A 19,267-nucleotide genomic window follows, 5' to 3' on the forward strand; every position below is an offset into this window, starting at 1 on the left:
TGCTTGGTCAAACACCAGCCTCAGTATTACAGGAAAGGTAATTTTAAATGATGAACATTTAAATCAGTAGACTCGGAGTAAAACAGATCACTCTCCTTAGTGTGGGTGGGCTGCTTCTAATCAGTTGAAGGCTGTAAGAGGAAAAGATTGAGGTCACTCAAATAGGAGGAATTTTTCCACCTAGACGGTCCTTGGACTCAAGACTACAGCACCTTCCGCCAGAATTTCTAGCCTGCTAACCAGTCCTGCATATTCTAGACTTCCAGCCCCACAATCGCATAAACCAATCACAGAAAATCTCTCTCTGTACACACACACACACACACACACACACACACACCCTCTTGACCTCCCATACTAGAGGGTGGTATGTACCATTCACACACATAACATAGTATGTACGTAAAAGGGAAAACCTGGCTCCTTCGCTGACAGCTTTTTATTACAGCAGCCTCCCCTCATCCATGGGGCATGCCTTCCAAGAACCCCCATGGGTGCCTGAAGCCCTGGATAGTACAAGACACAATATATACTGTGCTTTTCCCTATACACACGTACCTTTTCACTTAAAGGGAGCATTTTACGGCTTCTCTTTGGTATATTCAGATCGTCAGCATCGCTACTCTTGCCCGTCGGGGCCATTGCTGTGTAAAGGGTTACCCACACAAGCACTGCCACACGGACAGTTGATCTGATAGCCGCGGTGGCTACTAAGTGACTAATGGGGGGCCTGGAGCATATACAGCGGGGAGATGCTGGACGAAGAGGTGATTCATGTCCCAGGTGGGACGGAGTGGGATGGCGTGAGATTTCATCATACGGCTCAGAACAGTGCTCCATTTAAAATTTATAAGTTGTTTACCCCTGGAATTTTCCATTAAATATCTTTGGGCAGTGCTTGACAACTGAAACCACGGAAAGGGAAACCATGGCGGAGGGGACACTAGTGTACAGCAATAGGCTAAACATCTGCAATGTTCTCACTAAATATGCACAGTGTAGTTGAGAAGAACAAAATTTGCCCTCTCCGTGGCCTACATTGCCTGGCGCTTGGCTGCTTCTGTGTTCACTTTTCCAAACGGCCTCCTTCTCCACTCCAGGAGAGCGTCCATGTGGTTCCTCAAGACCGTATGTCCTTAGACTCCTTCCTGTGCTCCTACTTCTGGTTGGACCACCCCCTCCCCACAAGCCTGGATAACTGATAAAAAATATATATATTTTTAATCTTCACTTAGGGACATGTTCATTGATGTTTAGAGAGAGGGGGAGGGAGGGAGAGAAAAAGAAAGACAGAGAGAAACATCAATCAGTTGCCTCCCACATTAGCCCCGACCAGGACGAGGGGAACGAATTTGCAACCTAGGTATGTGCCCTGACTGGGAATGAAACCAGAGACCTTTCTGCGCATAGGACACCACTCCAACCAACTGAGCCACCCAGCCAGAGCAAGAGATATTAAAAATAAAAAAAACTGCATCTTCTAGGAATTGCAAACACTGCTCTACACTGCACTGGGCCGCCTTTCTTCTTTGTTGAGTATCAGCAGCATCGTCAGGGTCCAGATTAACAGCCGGCATGTGGCAAAAAGAAGAGGACACTTGCCGACACGAATGGGACACTTCCCGGTCCTGCAGAGTGCTGAGTCACTCGCTGGGAGCTAAACGTCTTTGAAATTGGGTCTGTGAGACACAACAATGCTATCGTTTTCCATGCCTGCCGGTGAAAGCTGCAGACTCTTAAAAAAGCGATGGACATGGAGCAACGGCTATCACAGGAGACAAATTTTGGAATCAAACTCAAGGTGTACTCGTTAAAGGACACTGACTGCTTGTCTCTGAGGGGACACGCGATCTTCCCTGCGGGCGTTCACCCATTCAAGGAGATGCTGGGTAAACAAACGGCTGACCTTGCCAAGGAGAAATGCCTGAGTGACCTTGTTCGAGGCCACCGTGTCGCTGACCCAGGGCCTTCACTTGGGTCTTGATGACCCCACTGTGGGGTTCATGATGGCGGGTGTCGCTGGCTGGCACATTGGTGGCAGGTCTCATTCTCCTCCTCTCTGACAGTCAAGCAGGGGGCAATTTATTACGTGTTATTGTTGATAAAACCAAGACTCACGGAGGTGAAAATGCTCCCAAGTAACCCAAGTGGCCTTATAGTCCTAAGACTACACCACTCCACTCTTTTGCTCAGGTCAGTCCTTCACTCCCAGTGGGAGGGTATCGAGATGTCCCACATGCCTGAAACACTGGCACCACAGGCCTGCTTTCTTCCCTGCTTTGGCCTATCTACCATTAGTTGTCACCTCCCCGATGTGTATAATCGAGGCTGGATGCTCTCTCTGTGGTAAGATGCAGGGGTGTTTCATTGGGCCCCTTCCCTTAACCAAGTATTCTGTGAGAAGTCTATCCTTGCAGGACAGATAACATTACACTAATGCTAATAATGATACGTGACATTTGCTGCGTGTTTTCCACGTGCCAGGGGTTGTTCTAAACACTTTATGTACATGGTTGCGTTTAAACCTCAAGTCACCCAATGAGATAGGCGCCATAATTGTTCCATTTTACAGATGGGAAAACCGGGGCATGGTAGGTTTAAGTGGGCCATGCAAAGTTCTCAAAGCTAAGGAGAGGAGTTAGAATTCGAATCCAGACAGTGCTGCCTGAGAACCTGGGCCCCTGATACGTTCTGAGATATCTTCAATGATCAGAAAGTAGAGAGGGGCAGGACAGGTGGGCGCAGCGTGGAGTGAAGTGCAGGGCGACCGCCTGTGAGGGTGCTTCCTCGGGCCCAGCTGTCTAAGCAGCCTGGAGCAGAATGCAGGAGCGGGGCTAGAAAATGATGGATGGTAATGGCTGGAGGAGGGAGATGGAAGAAAAATTAAGTGGGGTTTTTTTGTTTTTTTCTTTCAAACAGTCTTGGCTTAGAGAGATTAGCCCAAAATATACAAAAAAGGAATAATCATCAGAACAAAATGAGTTGATCATCTTTGTACATAATTCATCGCTTGCATTTTTGCTTTGGCCAGAGCAGAATTCTGTGTTTAGCTGTAACAATGCCCAAACTTTCTTCCATGGATTCTTCCAAAAACGAAAGCCCAAGCTTTCTTTTGTAACAAGGCCTCCTGGCTCTTACACGGCTCTTAAACTGTTACAATTATTTAATTGTCCTACTCTAGATCATCTTTCCCACGATATCCCGTACTGGGAAGTGAGTGAAACATAACTGATGAATTTGCCCATATATACTATTTTGCACATACACACTCATTCATGCACATAAGAAAGACTTGCAAAGGAGTATAGCTTGATCTATGCAACCTTTTCTACAACCTGATTTACAATATAGGAGAAAAATCAAAAGGAGCACATGTAGAGTCCCTATGAGCCCTATAGTATCCTGAGAGAAACGGAGGGGTGAATCACTTTGTGAAACCACGATGCAGCGGAATTGGACGAGTGAAAGGTACAGATATTTAATAAATGAATCCATGCACCTCTGACCATCCATGCCCCAAGCAGGTAGTTTACCTTTGAAGACCTCTTGCAATGGCTCAGGAACCAGAGCAGGGGTGGGAATCTGCCAGGCAGGATGAAAACAATAGAGACTAGGAAGTCTCCCTACTCCTCTGAAGAGAGCGGGCCTGTGATTTTGTGAAAAGGTAACTTCACAGAAATAAGACCATGGTCTGCGTACTTTTGAGAGGGGTTTCCATATGGCAAGACGCAATAAGAGAAGACTGGATCGCTTTAGCAAATTATCACCCAGACTGCGAAACTGCTCAGCTGCTGTTGCAAGGACACTAATTCTCATTGAAAATCGGATGCATTCCGAGAAGGAATTCTCTCTACAGGAATCTTTAAAAATGCTGAAAAGATGTACAAGCAGTCGTGGTTTCCTTCCTCACTGAAATGGTTAATGACATCCACTCATTTATTTAGTCTCCTGATGCCTTTTAGTATACTGGATAAATTAATTTTTAAAGAAATGTGCTTTTTCATGTCTCTATTGAAACCCAATCAAAAGATAAGAGGGGGGGGAGGCTGTATTCTATGGAAGTAAATAATCCCCAGTTCACAACTCTGCCAAACCACCTTTCCACAATGCGGACAGCATCTCCAAGGATAGGGTCAGACACAGGCTGGTGATGTATCAAAATTATACATAATTATAGCAATGAATTCATTTAATCAATCAATTTCACCAGCGGTGCGCTGGGGTGGACAGGACCTAAAGCTCCACGCAGCTATCAACTGCTCCGATTACAGCTGGCTGTCAGCCAGAATTCCCCTGATCCATGTTAGTTAAATGCACATTAATCTGAATTTGGCAGTGTAATCAAGGACCTAACTGAACTGTGAAATTGAATTCTGCAGTAGAACATCATTTGACCATTTTTATGCCAAGGCTGGAAAAACAGGTTTGGTGGGGGGGAGGTGAAGAAAGGAAAGAAAGGGGGGAAAATCCTGCTTCAGCATCTATTTGTCACCTTGGCCTTCTGTACTGGTGACAGGGAGGCCGTGGCTGGGTCGTCCTGGACCGAGGGGGGGCTGTGCGCGCACCCACACGATGGGGACTGCAGAATATTCTGTGAAGCATGGAGAGTCGCCCTCTCCACTCCTCGCAGTGATGGGCTGCGAGGCAGCTGTTCCAGTGCTCAAGTGTGATGCTCCAATACGCCTTTTCAGGGTAGAATAAAGCAGGGTGGCTGCTCATCTCCGACACGAAAAAGCCAGACTGGGTGCTGCTTGCTCTGCATAAATCAACTGTGGGATAAAAGTGAATCAGAGGCCTCTATTGCCTGAGCAAGGACATCTCAAATTGCCCTTATTTGACTCAACGGGAAATGTAACAGGACCAGCCTTGGCTTTGGGAACAGAAAAGAATTCTGGAGAGAATCAGTAACTGGCTTTCTCTGGAGGGACATCTTAGGGCCTGGTAATGAGGGGAAGGGAATTCATGAAACCCTGTGACTCAAATGTGTGTTGACTCTCACCTATCCCTTTGGTTATGCTCTAACATTAAATTCTCCCTGCCACGGGCAGGAACGCTGCTGACGGGCAGTCCCTGCTGGCTCTCAGGTGGGAGCAGACAGCCTGGCCTGTGGCTGATGGGCTCGTGTGTCTCCATCCTTGAGTTTCCAGCCTCTGCTTCTCCCTCCGAGGGGGTAGCTGTCTGTCTCTAGGATTGCCGGGTGTTAGGGAATTGTTCCATCTCCAGCTGCACCCTAATAAAACAGTAGCTGCTGTCCCTGCTTGAGGCACAACCGTGACATGTGCCCAACCATGGTCAGTTTCCTCCCAATTACCTCTTTTCCCTTACGAAATGGAGTGGCCCTATTATAGTCGCTCTGGCCAGATGACAAAGGGACACAGCACACGATTTGAGCTGGAGTTCCATTTTGGTCAAAGAGGCGAGCATGTATCACCACTCCCATGAGCTGTGGGGGCGCCTAACGCTTCAAGGTATCTCCTTAAGACCCTGATGCAGTAAGCTTGGGAAGTAAGTGAAATTCTGGACGGTTAGGCAAGCAGAAAGTCATTCACCATATTTAGCGTTTTGCAGGCCCATTTCCCACACCATGGCATTGGATTCCTATTTAGGCACACAGGCTCTTCCTCCAACTCTGAGTCAGTTTATCCAATTAAGCCCCGGGGGGGTGCTGCTCCAAACTCTAAGAATGCACCTTCTATTCCAGAGCAGATTGCTCTGACCTGCACCATCTGTCCCTGCCAGCAGCGACAAGAAGCTGGAGACTCTAGGGACTGGTTCACTGCTGCAGAATGTGGTTTGAATGTGTGAGGGCCAGGTTGGATTCTTTTGGTTTTTTAAAATTTGGTAATGGGAACACACACTTATAATGACCAAAATACACTTTACTGTGGACCACAAGAACATTCACGGGAAAACGGGTCCATTCATATGCAAAAACCACCTAATGTAACCTGGTACAGCCACTATGGAAAATAGAATGGAGGTTTTTCAAGAAATTAAAAATAAAACTACCATCTGATCCAGCTCTCCCACTTCTGGATATGTATCCAAAGGAAACACAAAAATCATTATCTGGAAGAAATATCTATACTCCCATGACCACTGCACTATTAACAATAGTCAAGGTATGGAAACAAGCTCTGTGTCCATCAACAGATGAACGGGTCAATAAAATGTGGATCGAGAAAATATATATAAAATTGAATATTATTTGACCTTAAAAGAGAGGAAATTCTGCCATTTGCAATAACATGGAAGTACCAGATGGGCATTATGACAAATGAAATAAGCCAGACAGAGGACAAATAATACTGTACAGTATCACTTATATGTAGAATATTAAAAAACAAACAAAAATAAAACAGTAGAACTCATCAAAACAGAGAGTAGAAAAGTGGTCGTCAGGGATGGGGGTGGGGATGGAGGGAAAAGTTGGTAAAGTGTACAAATCTTTAGTAAAAGATTAATAAGTTCTGAGGACTTAAGGTATAACATGGTGACCTTAGCTTATAAAACTGTTCTGTGTAACTGAAATCTGCTAAGAGAGTAGAATTTAAATATTCTCCCCCCTCCCTCCAATAAAAGTAAATATGTGAGGTGATGGATGTCTTAATTAACTCGGAGGAAAATTCTTTCACGATGTTTACTGATATCAAGGCATCATGTTGTAAATTTTAAATATCTTACAATTTTGTCAGTTACATACCTCAATAAAGGTGAAAAAAAATCACATTCTTTACCGCTACATAAAGTAACCACTGACCTTCAAAACCTGAGGATGTTACTAGATTCAAGCTATGGAATGAGTTCATCCCATTATTTCACTCTAGAACTACAAAGGAAAAGTGAGTGAAATGCACAGGAAATCGATTAAACCAGCTCATCCATCATGATACATACCTATAGCTTCACATAGCTTTTGACTTTTGGTCAATTAGACCTCTTATGTCCTGGTAAGAACATAAGAAGTGAAAGGAGGCAGTCATGATACCCTGACCACGTGAGCTCAAATAACACCGTGAGATGAAAGACATTCTCAAAATTTAAATTTTAACTGGAGGGATAGATCTCAGGTCTTTGTTTTTCATTTTATGTACTGGGAACTAATGTGGGAGCTTTTTGTTTTTTCCAAAGAATGGCTTAAGTCACTCCCAGCATGTACCTAAATGACTTTGACACATTGAGTTTATGAGAAATAGTAAGCAAAGAAAAATATTGACTATCTGCAATCAATAAAGCAGTAAATGCAGGCAGGCTTGCCTTCCAGACTTTGCTGTGCAGCCCATCAAGCAGCTGGAGAGACAGCGTTTTATACAAACGTACTGGATCACACTACTAGAAGTCACATGCCTCTCAACCAGTATGAGGCCTTTGCCATCGGGGCCCATCACCAAATGCCCCGTTTTCACTTTGCTATACCACTGAGGTAGCAAAAACATCTCTAAGTTAGCACAGGAAATAAACCACTCTCCAAGGTATTTTGCCAAGTCTGTACTTTCAGGTTCAGTAGCTTCTCCAACAGTGGTCCCCAAACTTTGGGATATCATCACCAGTCAAATTCAAAGCAAATTTGCAGCAGCTAACTTTCTTTTTTTTTTTTTTTGCTAAGAGAGGAGTTAAAACGAAACAAATAGAAAGTACACAAAAAAGGTCCAGCAACCAGCTTCTATCATCCCAAAATTCCATACCAAAAAAAAAAGACATTTCAAGATAATAGTAGAAAGAACATACTCTCATAATGAAGAATTGTCCCTTAAGTGGAATAAAATGAACTTTATTAAAACTTACCACTTTATCCTGATCTTTTCTGCTTTTCAGCAGAGCCACATAAGCTTTTCCAGAATACAGGAACCACTGTATTATCCCATCTAACGCTCTACAATCATATATTCCTTAACAGGGGTTATGCTAAATATGTTGTGCTCATATTGTACTAGGTTCTCTTTCAAATAAACAAGATTTGATGCCTTTTAACTAGAAAGCCCATAGGAGATTCCCCACAGACTTTTACTTTAATGAATAAATGGGTCTTGCCCCAAATTTTCTGCTCTTGGGGCTCAGGGATGGAAATCAGAATTTCCATATGGATTCTCACTTAAAAGGCAACCCAGCACTTTATAAGGGCGAGTTAGCCCGGCCGGGGTGGCCCAGTGGTTGAGCATCGACCTAGGATCCAGGAGATCGCAGCTCGATTCCTGGTCAGGGCACATGCCCGGGTTGCGGGCTCGATTCCCCAGCAGGGGCCGTGCAGGACGAGGCTGATTGATGACTCTCTCATCACTGATATTCCTCTGTCTCTCTCCCTCTCCCTTCCTCTCTCTGAAATCAATAAAAATATATTAAAAAAAAAAAAAAAGTCGAATGAGCACCACCTTGTGGAGGGTGCGGCACCCTGGGGCGAGGAGGCAGTGAGCGTTACCTTTGCAATGCACATTGAGGGCTCGGACAGCCGAGGGTAGGTGTAGGAGTTGTACGAGTGTCCTTGGGGGTGGGTTTTAAATGCACTTGCTCCGAAGGGCATCATCGGTTCCTGGAGCCCAGAGCCCGACCTGGACCTCTGCCGCATGGCGGGCTGGGGGCTCGTCTGGCTCAGGTACGATGACTTTGGCCTCCTGTCGTAGTCATCCAGGCCGGGCCCCCACTCACTCTCGCTGCAGGCCAGGCTCTCCTTGGAGCAGCCGCCGGTCCCCGCAGTTCTGGAAGGCGTGAACTGGAAGGGGTAGTCTAGAGGGGAGCTGCTCGAGGCTCTCTGGTACCCCCACTTGAGGTCACTGAATTCGCTCGGTCTGCTCAGTGAGTCCAAGTGCGCGTGATAATCGACAGGAAATCGGGCCATATCGGATTTCAGAGGCTTCAGATCCGAATAGTAGGCGTCCCCCGGCTTCAGCTTCAGCACGTGCCCATTCTGCCGGGCCGCCTGGCTGCCTCTGTGAAACGGATCCAGGTCATCCCCGTAGAGGCTCCTCTCTCGGTGCCTCTCGGGGGCGTAGTCGGCGGTGGTGTCGGACTCGCTGGAGTACTGCGAGAAGGTGATGAAGCCGTTTTCCTCCCGGTGGCCTTGACCGTGGCTGCAGGCTCCCTGGTCCGGGGCGGGCGGGCTTTCTTTCCTTAGGGAGTTGGAGCGAGTCACCGAGATGTTGTCGAAATCCTCCAGGAGGCCGTTGATGGAGGATTCCTTGCAGGGTTTGTTTCCTCTAACGATTGTCTAGGAAGAAGAAAGGGAATCGTGTTTTTAAAAATATATCTATTTCAGGCTTTTGAATTGATGGAGGCATCCCAAGCCCACCCCATCTAATTTAAACCAGAGGAAACAGACCCCAGGACCATTTCATTTAAAATTATTAAAAAACAAAAAAACTGTTGATGGACTTCAGTGGTGAAATAAATAAAATATTTAAACAATAACCTCAAATTGCAAAACTTTCCTCACCTACCTCAATAGAGAGATCAAGTAAACACCGAAAAGCCGTTTAGTGGGAAGGGACAAAAAGTGCGGGAAATGGGGATATTTGCAATAGTGCCAACAATAAAAATAAAGGAAAATCATTTTAAAAAGGAAAGCCATTTAGAAGACTGTTTAAGCTATCGTCATCTTACTTATCGGTTCCTGGGAAATCCCTCCTCTTGTCCCTCCACTTAAATATTCAACCCTAACCACCTAACAAGAAGCAGATGGTTATAATTTTAACAGCCTGTGACTGTTTGGCTATAAAAGGCGTATTTGTTATGTTTTTACATTCATGACCCAGATTATCTGCAAACCCAGGAGGCACTGTTACTTGAATATTAACCTACCCAGAAGTAATTGCACCTGTTGTCTTTTTACCTTTTCATGGGAGACACATACTAATTGAAGTTACTGGGTTTTCTAGAAGGAAAGGGAAGTTTTTGAACTGTAAATAGGGAGCAGCAGGGAGATTAGTCATGTGATTTAACTCGTGATCAGACGTGAGGTTCTTATTAAGCATCTGACTGTAACGCTTGCTACGGCCACACTTCTGTGTATCATCACCGCTGAATTCACTGAATTTGGGGGGCTTGATGATGGAGGTGCACCTGGATCTTGGTGACAAACTGCCAAGCCCAAATGTTCCCTTTAATGGACCTAAATAGCACCGGGATACCAGGAACAGAAGGAAATCACGACCCCCTTACAAAGGCAGTCGGCTGTACCTCGCTGACGACAAGGTCTGCAGCGAAATGTCACCGGGTGGGTAAAAGAACAGGGACCAACGCGTGAGGACTTCAGATTTCCAGGACTTTAACAGAAAAAAGTCTTTGAGCAAGTAGCAAGGAGTTCAAAACCAGCTCAGTTAGTACAAATAGAAGAGATTTCACACGGGAAAAAGAGGCAAAGTCGTCCTAGAGAAGGTTTTTCTAGATCAGTGCTTATAAAACTATCCAGAGCGGAAGACAAGGTTTTGTCCCATCCCCCCAGGTCAGCCCTGTACTAATGCTCTTGGTCTCTCTGATTTTCTTTTGAATAAACTTTTAATTTTGGAACGGTTTTAGATTAACAGAGCAGTTGCAAAGAGAGCAGAGTTCTCATGCATCCTTCACCCAGTTTCCCCATTGATAACATGCTGCGTTACTATTAACTAAACTCCACATTGATACAGATGTCATTAGCTTTTTCCTACTGTTCCAGGGTCCCATCCAGTTACCTCATTACATTTATTTGTCATGTCTTCTTTGGTCCGTGACGGTTTTTCCAGCTTTCCTTGTTTTTGATGGCCTTGACAGTTTTAAGGAGCACTGGTCAGGTATTTTGCAGAGTGTCCCTCAATTGAGACCATAGGGCGATTTAAAGGGCCCAGCAGCTTCTAAGGAAGTATTCAATAATGCTCTGACCTCAAAGGAATCACACAGGGAAGTTTTTTCCCCCTTCTCAATATCTCTGTCCCGGTAGTGAGTTTCTAAGACTAATAGTCCAGCTCCATCATAGCCACTTATTCATTTTCTGAAGACGAACAAACAGGTTTTCTGGATATAAATTTGAAAGGACAAGTGATTCAGATGCTAATTTGATATGAGCAGGGAACCCTTTCTTCATAATCACAATGACCCTCATAGCCCCAAAGGCAGTGCATCTGAACACATTCTGATGATCTCTGTTATCTTCTCAATCACACAGTGAGTCCTGAGCCGGTTATTACCTCTTTTTTCCCTCCATCCAATTATTTCTATTGTTTCCTCCTGGAACCAGGTGATAATTCTCTTCCTGAAAACTTTCCAAGATTTTCAGTTTGTACTCTGATTTTTTTCTTTATAATTTTTATGCTTTAATTTGCCTTCCTCGATGAGTTGTAGTAAATATTTCCCCACTAAAACCCTTCCAATTTCCTTAATGAGTTGATGGGCAGACTTGAAACTAACTTTGTTTCTGCGAATATAGAGAAAAAGGGATTTAGATGCTACAAAAGAGACATCTATCCATCTATCCATCCAATAATATCCACAGAGAGCTATAATCGATATCTATAATATCTGTAAATATTTTTAAATGACTAAGCAGTAACACAAAGAAGGCCTGTTTGGAAGAGATTTTTCTCTCATTAATTGTGAAATACATGTCTTACACTTGGAAAACTGAAAACCAAACAATCATAAACAGCTATTTCACAATTGTTTTTGGCCCCCAAGTATGTTCATTCAGATTTCTGAGAGAGGTTGGAGGGTTGCTGTTTCAGCATATACATTAATCAGTGTCCTCAGAGGTGGGGAGTCTGCTGTTCTGTCCACTGTTCACTGCATATCCTGAGAAGTGTGTTCAGTTCACATGCAAAATTATAGCCATAAACTCAGTAAATAGAATTCTCGATATTTATTAATGTGGAAGTAGAAATATTAGCACTCTCATGAGATAAATGCTATTTAGAAGAAAAAAACATAAAGAATATCCACTGAGTAAAACACATTTTTACAAAACAATTTATTATTTATCTTCGTTTTGAATCTTAGGAACAGCAATATGATATTAAGCAAGTTACTTAACATTTTAAAGCCTTGGCTTCTTAATTCATAAAATGGTGAGAATAAATCCTTACCTCACAGGGTTAATTTGATGATTCAATGTAATAATTTGTGTGAAAAGTAGGCATGATCCTTGGCATACAGTAAGTACTAATAAATGGTAATTATTTAACAATTTTGTGGAAAAAATTTACTTTTAAATCAGGCTAATAATCTAGGTAAAAAAGGAAATTGCAAAAAACAGAAGAAATAAATCTCAGCTTCATATATTGAAAGTAGAAGGATAATTGATGTAGAAGACTTTAACAATGACTATTAGTAACTTTAGATACAAATGTCTTGAATTTAAACAGATATACCTCAAAATAATTACAACTGTTAATATAATTAGTACTATTCATTAGATCTAAAAATGCAATACTTTCAAATCATTATCAACACTCTATTGTTACCTTTTTAAAACTGTAATACCTGAGTAGCAAACATTAACAAAGTTAGACTCTCAATATTTAAAATGAAATATGTATATGGAAAGGTTGGTTAATAGAAATACAGTAAAATATTGAAAGCAGTCATCTCTAAGTGGGGAGATTAGGGTGATTTACATTTTAGATGGGCACTTTTCAAACTTTAATGTGCAAAGAAATTACCTGGAGATTCTGTTAAAGGCAGATTCTAATTCAATAGGTCTGAGGAGGGGCCTGAGATTCCAGATCTCAAACAAGCTCCCAGGCCATGACCCTGCTGGTCTGCTGGTCACTGTTTACTCGATGGGGTTATTGTAATTTTCAGATTGTCTACAATCAGGATTACTTTTATAATGAAAACCTTAGAATGAGATATGCTTTCAGGAGAGTGGGATTTTGTATTATATATATATATATAGAGAGAGAGTATAGTGTTAAATATATTATATATATACATATATAGTGTTAAATACAGATACGCCTCATGTTAAAATCATATGACGTTGTAGTTGGCTGTTGGGAGCTACACTGTTCAACATTTTTCCACCCCTTATGAAGGTGTGATATTTACTATGTTTAACCCAAATGAAGACTGTAACAGATTCCACATTTTGGAACAGCTGCTTCTGTATCCTCATGATCTTACTATGAAGCTCCGAGCCTTAGAGCTATTCATGAATAAAACCTGAGCACCACAGAAGTGAAGGTGTGGTTGCAGACATTTGAAAAGAAGAAAATTTCATCTATGGTGAAAAAAGAAAAACCGAAGAAACCAAAGCGTAGTATACGAAGGCCTGGTTTTTCTTTCTTCCGTTTTTTAATTTATCTTTACTGTTGAAAGCATTACAAGCATGGATTTTTCTTGAATCTCCTTTTTGGCATTTGAAAATGTTTACTGACAGTGTAAATGTATCACTCTTAGGAAAGCACATGGCCCGGCTGGAGGCTGAGCGTCAGCCTAGGATCCAGGAGATCGCGGGTCAATTCCTGGTCAGGGCACATGCCTGGGCTGCGGGCTCAATGCCCAGTCGGGGGCATGCAGGAGGCAGCCGATCAATGACTCTCTCATCATTGATGTTTCTGTCTCTCTCTCCCTCTCCCTTCCTCTCTTGGAAATCAATAAAGATATATTTTTAAAAAAAATAGCTGGTTGGGTGCAGACTGTTTTTTTTAAAAAAAAGAAAGCACATGCCCTTCTCTCTTTCAATGAAAACGATTAAACCAGTGTTAAGAAGAAGGAGCTTGCATACTGTAAATATTTATTACAAATAAACTGTTGACATGCCCCACCCCCTGGATTTTTAAAAAGCAGGTATAGTAAATAGACTTATTTAATCAGGAAGACCAGTCAAATGAGGACTGAGGCAGTATTTCTCTCTCTGACGTGGGCTTCCCTTGAAGGAATCATACGTGCAGGCCGGTATTAATGAAATCTAAACATGCAGAATTTTACAACACGGTTTAGCCAGGCTTAGAAATGTAAGAACCGCTATTTATTACTGCCAGCATCCGATGCTTATTAAAGCAAGGTTGTGCAGTTTTATAGAGATCAATAATATAATAAGTGCAAGAGTACCAGTGGATTTCATGCTGCGGAACAGCCAGGCATTAAGAAAAATCAATGTAACCCAATCACTTCGCGCTTGACACCAAGGCCCTCATTGCCTTCGCATTGTGCACGGACTGGCCCGGCGTCTGCTCTGGCTCCCGGTGACAGTGGCCATATTTCATGGGGCTCCTTCCTCAGGCTGTTGGCTGGTGATAAGCTATAATGGATCTGTCGGTGAGAACAGCTGTCTCCCCTTGTTCCCGGGGAGGGATGACAAAGTGCCTCTGCTCTCACAGACTGTATCAACCTTGACAATAATGAAGTGTGTAATTAACAGCTTTGCCCTAATAAGACCTCGCATTTCTTTTTCAAAAACAATGGCTCCCACCCTCCTCAAGAATGTGTTTCATTTTGTCTTTCTGGGTAAACACTTCTCAGGAGGTCAATGAGCTAAACACTCCCATGACTGCAGAACCAACCAGGACTCTCTCACAAAGCATCTACTTTTAAGCCATTTATCTAAACTCTGGCCCTGTTTGCAGGGAACCAGTTCCTTTGTTTTTATGAAAGAATGTGGCTGGAAATAGCTGGGAACATAATCACAACACACACACACACACCTGATATACTCAGATTCTTGTAGGAGGAAAGACTAATTTGCAGTCGGCTTTTCTTAAAACCAAAAGACCCCAGATCTTCTATTTTCTTTCAGTTTTCTACCTACACCTGGGTGTGCGGTTTCGGTGGGGTGCGGTCATTGGCTACAAAGGACCCCTGAGTTCATGGACAACCTGCGGTTCTGTGGCGGGGGGCCAGGAAAGTCAGGCCTCCCCACTCCTGAAGCAATCTGGCCTGTAGGCCAGTCGGTCCATTAGAAGAAGGAATTTTCAAGCAACAGCAGAGAGGCAAGTTCATGGAGGTCTTGCTGGGTGGTGAGGTCACTTTAGGGATCGTATATGTGATGGCCATAAACGAGAACTGGGCACCCCCTCCCCTACTTAGGAGCTGAGCTTTAAATAATTGGTGAGATAAATAAAATGACTGTCACCATTCCATGAATTGGCTTGAAAGAGCTTCCAGTCACTACCATTGACCTAAACACACCCTGTGTGCAAAGACAATTAGAAGTGTTTTTCCCATATTTAATCCTCACGACAAGACTGAGATAGGTGGCATTTTTCTACAAAGGGGGGAAATGGGACTCAGAGAGGCCAAGTAACTTGTCCAGTGTCACCCAGCTGGTAGGGAAGAGTTTGAAAGCAGGTCCCACTCTTGATTATAAACACTGCCTCTCTCTACGTATGAAAATCACAGCATCCTCGGCGTCAGCCTCCGAGGCTGTGGAAGAGTCAGCAAGAGCATGCACCGGTAAGCCGCACCCACTCTGTCACACAACAAAAGGAACGTAAGCATCCACCACGACAGGGCGGAAAAAAGTATTTCCAGGAGCAACTTTCTTAAGAAAGGGTGTTTAAAACAGGATTATCGGAACTGGGGCAAAACAAGGTGAGGACTCTTCGGAACAATTCGCCTTCACAACAACTTCAAAATTCTGTCACTGTAACCAAAGAGACATCCTGTTACATCGCATTGGCTGGAGTTTCTGACATTTAAAAATTCAGTAACAAAATGGGTAGCCTCCTGTCTGGACGCAGCTCCTTTGCACTGTCACTCTGCACTTGACCACATGACCGGCTCTGGCCAGGAGAATGCACCCGAAGTGACTCAAACCTACGCCTCTCGAGGCTGTGCAGCCTCGGCCCTGCCCAGCTGCCGCGTGGACAAGCCTGGGCGACCTTGGGGAACGACAAGATCCTCAGGAAGCGGAGCGGCGCGAGCCCAGCTGAGGCCACCCTTGCCCAGCCCGCCTCCAGCCCACTCAGCAGTCCACCGCACACGCACACGCACACGCACATGCACACGCACACGCATGAGAGAGTCCAGACGAGACGGGAAGACCTGCCAGCTGAGCGCAGCCGAAACTGCCAATTTGCAGGATTGGGAGGAACAACAAATGCTCACTGTGTTAAGCTCTATTAAAAAATATTGTGGTGAGGTCGAACACGAAATTAACCACTTTCACTATGCTTCGGTGTATACGTCAGTGGCATTCGGTGCATTCACGTTGTTGCACAACTGTCAGTATCATGTATTGCCAGAACTTTCTCATCGACTCGAACAGAAACTGTGCCCACTAAGAAATAACTCTCCCTCCGCCTCCCCCAGATCCCGGTAACCTCTAACCTTACCTTCTGTCTACGAATTTGCCTATTGGTCCCTTATGAAAGCGGAATCATACAATATTTGTCCTGGTGTCTGGATTATTTCACTCAGCGTAACATTTTCAAAGTTCATCCACGTTGTAGCATGTGTCAGAGTTTCACTTCTTTTTAAGGATAAGTAATATCCTATTAAACGTATGCACCATGTTTTTTTCCTGTCTCCTGTTGACTGCCTTTGGGTTACTGTGACTAGCACTACTGGGCAAGGATCTCTTTGAACCCCTGCTTTCCGTTCCTTTGGATACACAGCGATAGGTGGAACTGCTGGGTCATGTGGGGAGTCTGCTTAACTTCTGAGGGAGCACCAAACTTTTCCACAGCAGCTGCATCGCAGCACATCCCCACCAGCAGCGCACGAGGGCCCCGGTTTCACCGCATCCCTCAAACATTTATGTTCCACCACAATAATGCTTTAAATAGTAGCTATCCTAACGGGTGCGAAGCGGTACCTCATGGTGGTTTTGATTTTCATTTTCATTTCCCCAGTGACTGGTGATGTTGAGCATTTTTTCAAGCACTTGTGTATCTTTGGAAAACGTCTAATCAAGTCCGTTGCCTATTGCTGAATTGGGCTATTTTTGTTGTTGAATTGTAGGAGTTCTTTATATAATCTGGTTATTAATACCTTACCAGAGATTTGATTTGCAAGTATTTCCCCCCATTCTGTGGCTTGGGCTTTCACTCTCTTGGTAATGGTCCTCGATACACAAAGTTTTAAATTTTGACCAAGTCCAATTTATTGATTTTTCTTCTTTTGGTGGCTGTGCTTTTGGTGTCATAGCCAAGAGATCATTACCAAACCCAGGGTTACGAAGCTTTCTCCCTGTTTTTTTGTAAGAGTTTTATAGTTTTAGCTTTTATATTTAGGTCTTTGAGTCATATTGAGTTAATTCCTATGTATATTGTGTAAGGTCCAACTTCACTCTTTTGCATGTAGATATCATCCAGTTTCCTCAGGGCCGTTTGTTGAAAGTACTGTCCTTTCCCCCATGAATAGTCTTGGAACCCTTGTCAAAAATCATTTGACCACATATACTGGTTTGTTTCTGGGCTCTAGATTCTGTCTAGGTGTTTATCATCTAGGTGTTTACCAAAGCTCCATACTGCTTTGGTTATTATAATAATAATTACTATTATTGTAGTAAGCTTTGAAATCAGATAGTATGTGTCCTCCAACTTTGACCTTTTTGAAGAATGTTTTGACTATCTGATGGCCCTTGAGATGTCATATGAATCTGGGGATGGGTTTTTCTATTTCTGCAAAGAGACATCATTGAGATATCGGTATGGGTTGCACTGAACCTGTGCATCACTTTGAGTCAATAGTGAGTCTTCCAATCCACCAACACAGGGTGTCTTTCCATTTATTTATGTCTTCTGTAATTTCCTCCCGTGGAGGTCTGTGGTTTGGGCTGAGTTTCAAGCTCTTTCACTTTGGAGCGCTTTGTTACACAACCTTATTTGTGATAACAGATAACTTGATTTTTCACTGTTATTAGTCCAGACCGCTGACTCCAAGCCCACTGATTTCTCCACTGGCTAGAATGTTCCCAGCAAGGGATTAACCTTCCTTATTTGCAAAACAGATCATCAGGAAAACCGCTTCTCCTCTGCCCTCATGTTTCCCGAAGCGTCTCCCGCTGGAATCACACTTTTGCCCTCTCTTGCCTCCCCTGCTCACTTGTCTGTGTGACAGGGAACAGGGCTGCTCTGATAAGGGGGAAGGAGAAAGGCCAGGGCACATCGTGGCTCAAGGGCCCTTGCTTCCGTTTTCTGGACAGTCCTGTATATTACGCATTCTTCTGCATGACTCGTGTGTTCTTGTACTTCCATGTGACAAGAACCCAGACCATCTCTTCCAGAGGTCAGCGGTCCCGCTCTGACCCAGTTCTGGCAGGTGATAAGTGTGTGGAGGAGATTCTCCCTGCAGCAGGCTGGGCCAACAGCAGCTTTCAGAGCTCTGTCTTCTTAAGCCGCGGGGGGGGGGGCTCACAATCATACGACTGATACCTGGGTCTCAGTCAATATTCTCACAGTCTGAATCTGTGAGAGAGTCTGCAAAGATACTCACATCGCCCTGACTTCACGTGCAAGTATAATAATTTGAACCAGTCCTGGAAGTGAGAGGAGGCCAAGCAAAGTAATCTAGGAATTAGGGGAGGGAGATGCTACTGATGGAATGTGGGGGAAAGGAAATCAGGAGAAGAGCAGCCGAAAATAGAAACGATGGATTCTGTTACAATCGACTTACTCTCTAATCACCCACTGTGTGTTGTCCTCTAACTGATGCTTTTAATCTTCCCAACAGCTCTAGGAGCCAAGTATTATTATGCCTCATTTTATGAAAGAGAAAAGAGAAGTTACAATGACTGTCCAAGGTTCTGTAGGTTGTTAGTGGTTGTAGTAGAATAAAAGATTGCTTCAATTCTTAACGCCCTTCCCTGTCATGATTGCAAATTCAAGCCTTTGCATGTGACTTTTAGTGCTTCCCAGAGAGTAAGTGGCGTATAAACCTTGATCCACTGACTTTGAGTTGGCCACTGGAAAGCTGGTGAGCAGACACAAACAAAAGCTCTTCTGTGCTCCCGTGGTTCGTCTTGGTTCCCTGAGTTCTCACCATCTTCCCTGAAAAGAGCCTGACCTGGGCACTTGCTCATCCAAGAATCATCCTATATGCACCTAGAAAAGACTTGAACCCACCTCTAAAACCTGCAGCCAACTTCACTGTCCAGAACCTTGAAAAAGAGTAACCCCACCAACCTGTAGACCGACGAGCAAGAAAAATATTCCATCATGTTTTTAGGGGTTGCTTGTTACACAGCAGCATTTTTACCACTGTCGTTGACTGATACAGTGGTGAAGTCAGGATAAATCCCAGGGATGTCTGAATTCAGAACCCTTGCTCTTCACTTCCCTAATATATAAGCTAAAGAGTAATGCTGCCCAGGACTAGTCCCATCGTCTTCAGGTGGAGCAGAGCCCTTCGGTGGCTGGGATGT

At 43.9% G+C, this 19,267-nt stretch overlaps 1 protein-coding gene across 1 annotated transcript in view; it reads right to left on the reverse strand.

The window, feature by feature from the left end:
- The window catches only part of PAK5 (p21 (RAC1) activated kinase 5), a 94,186-nt gene that overhangs the window by 19,011 nt on the left and 55,908 nt on the right, over nucleotides 1-19,267 (reverse strand). Inside the window, exon 3 of the mRNA XM_016212027.2 lies at nucleotides 8,417-9,202. Within this exon, the coding sequence (XP_016067513.1) occupies nucleotides 8,417-9,202 (786 nt within the window). The remainder of the gene's footprint in view (nucleotides 1-8,416; nucleotides 9,203-19,267) is intronic.

This window comes from Miniopterus natalensis, chromosome 7 (genome assembly GCF_054644295.1).
Source record: "Miniopterus natalensis isolate mMinNat1 chromosome 7, mMinNat1.hap1, whole genome shotgun sequence".
Lineage (NCBI taxonomy): Eukaryota > Metazoa > Chordata > Mammalia > Chiroptera > Miniopteridae > Miniopterus > Miniopterus natalensis.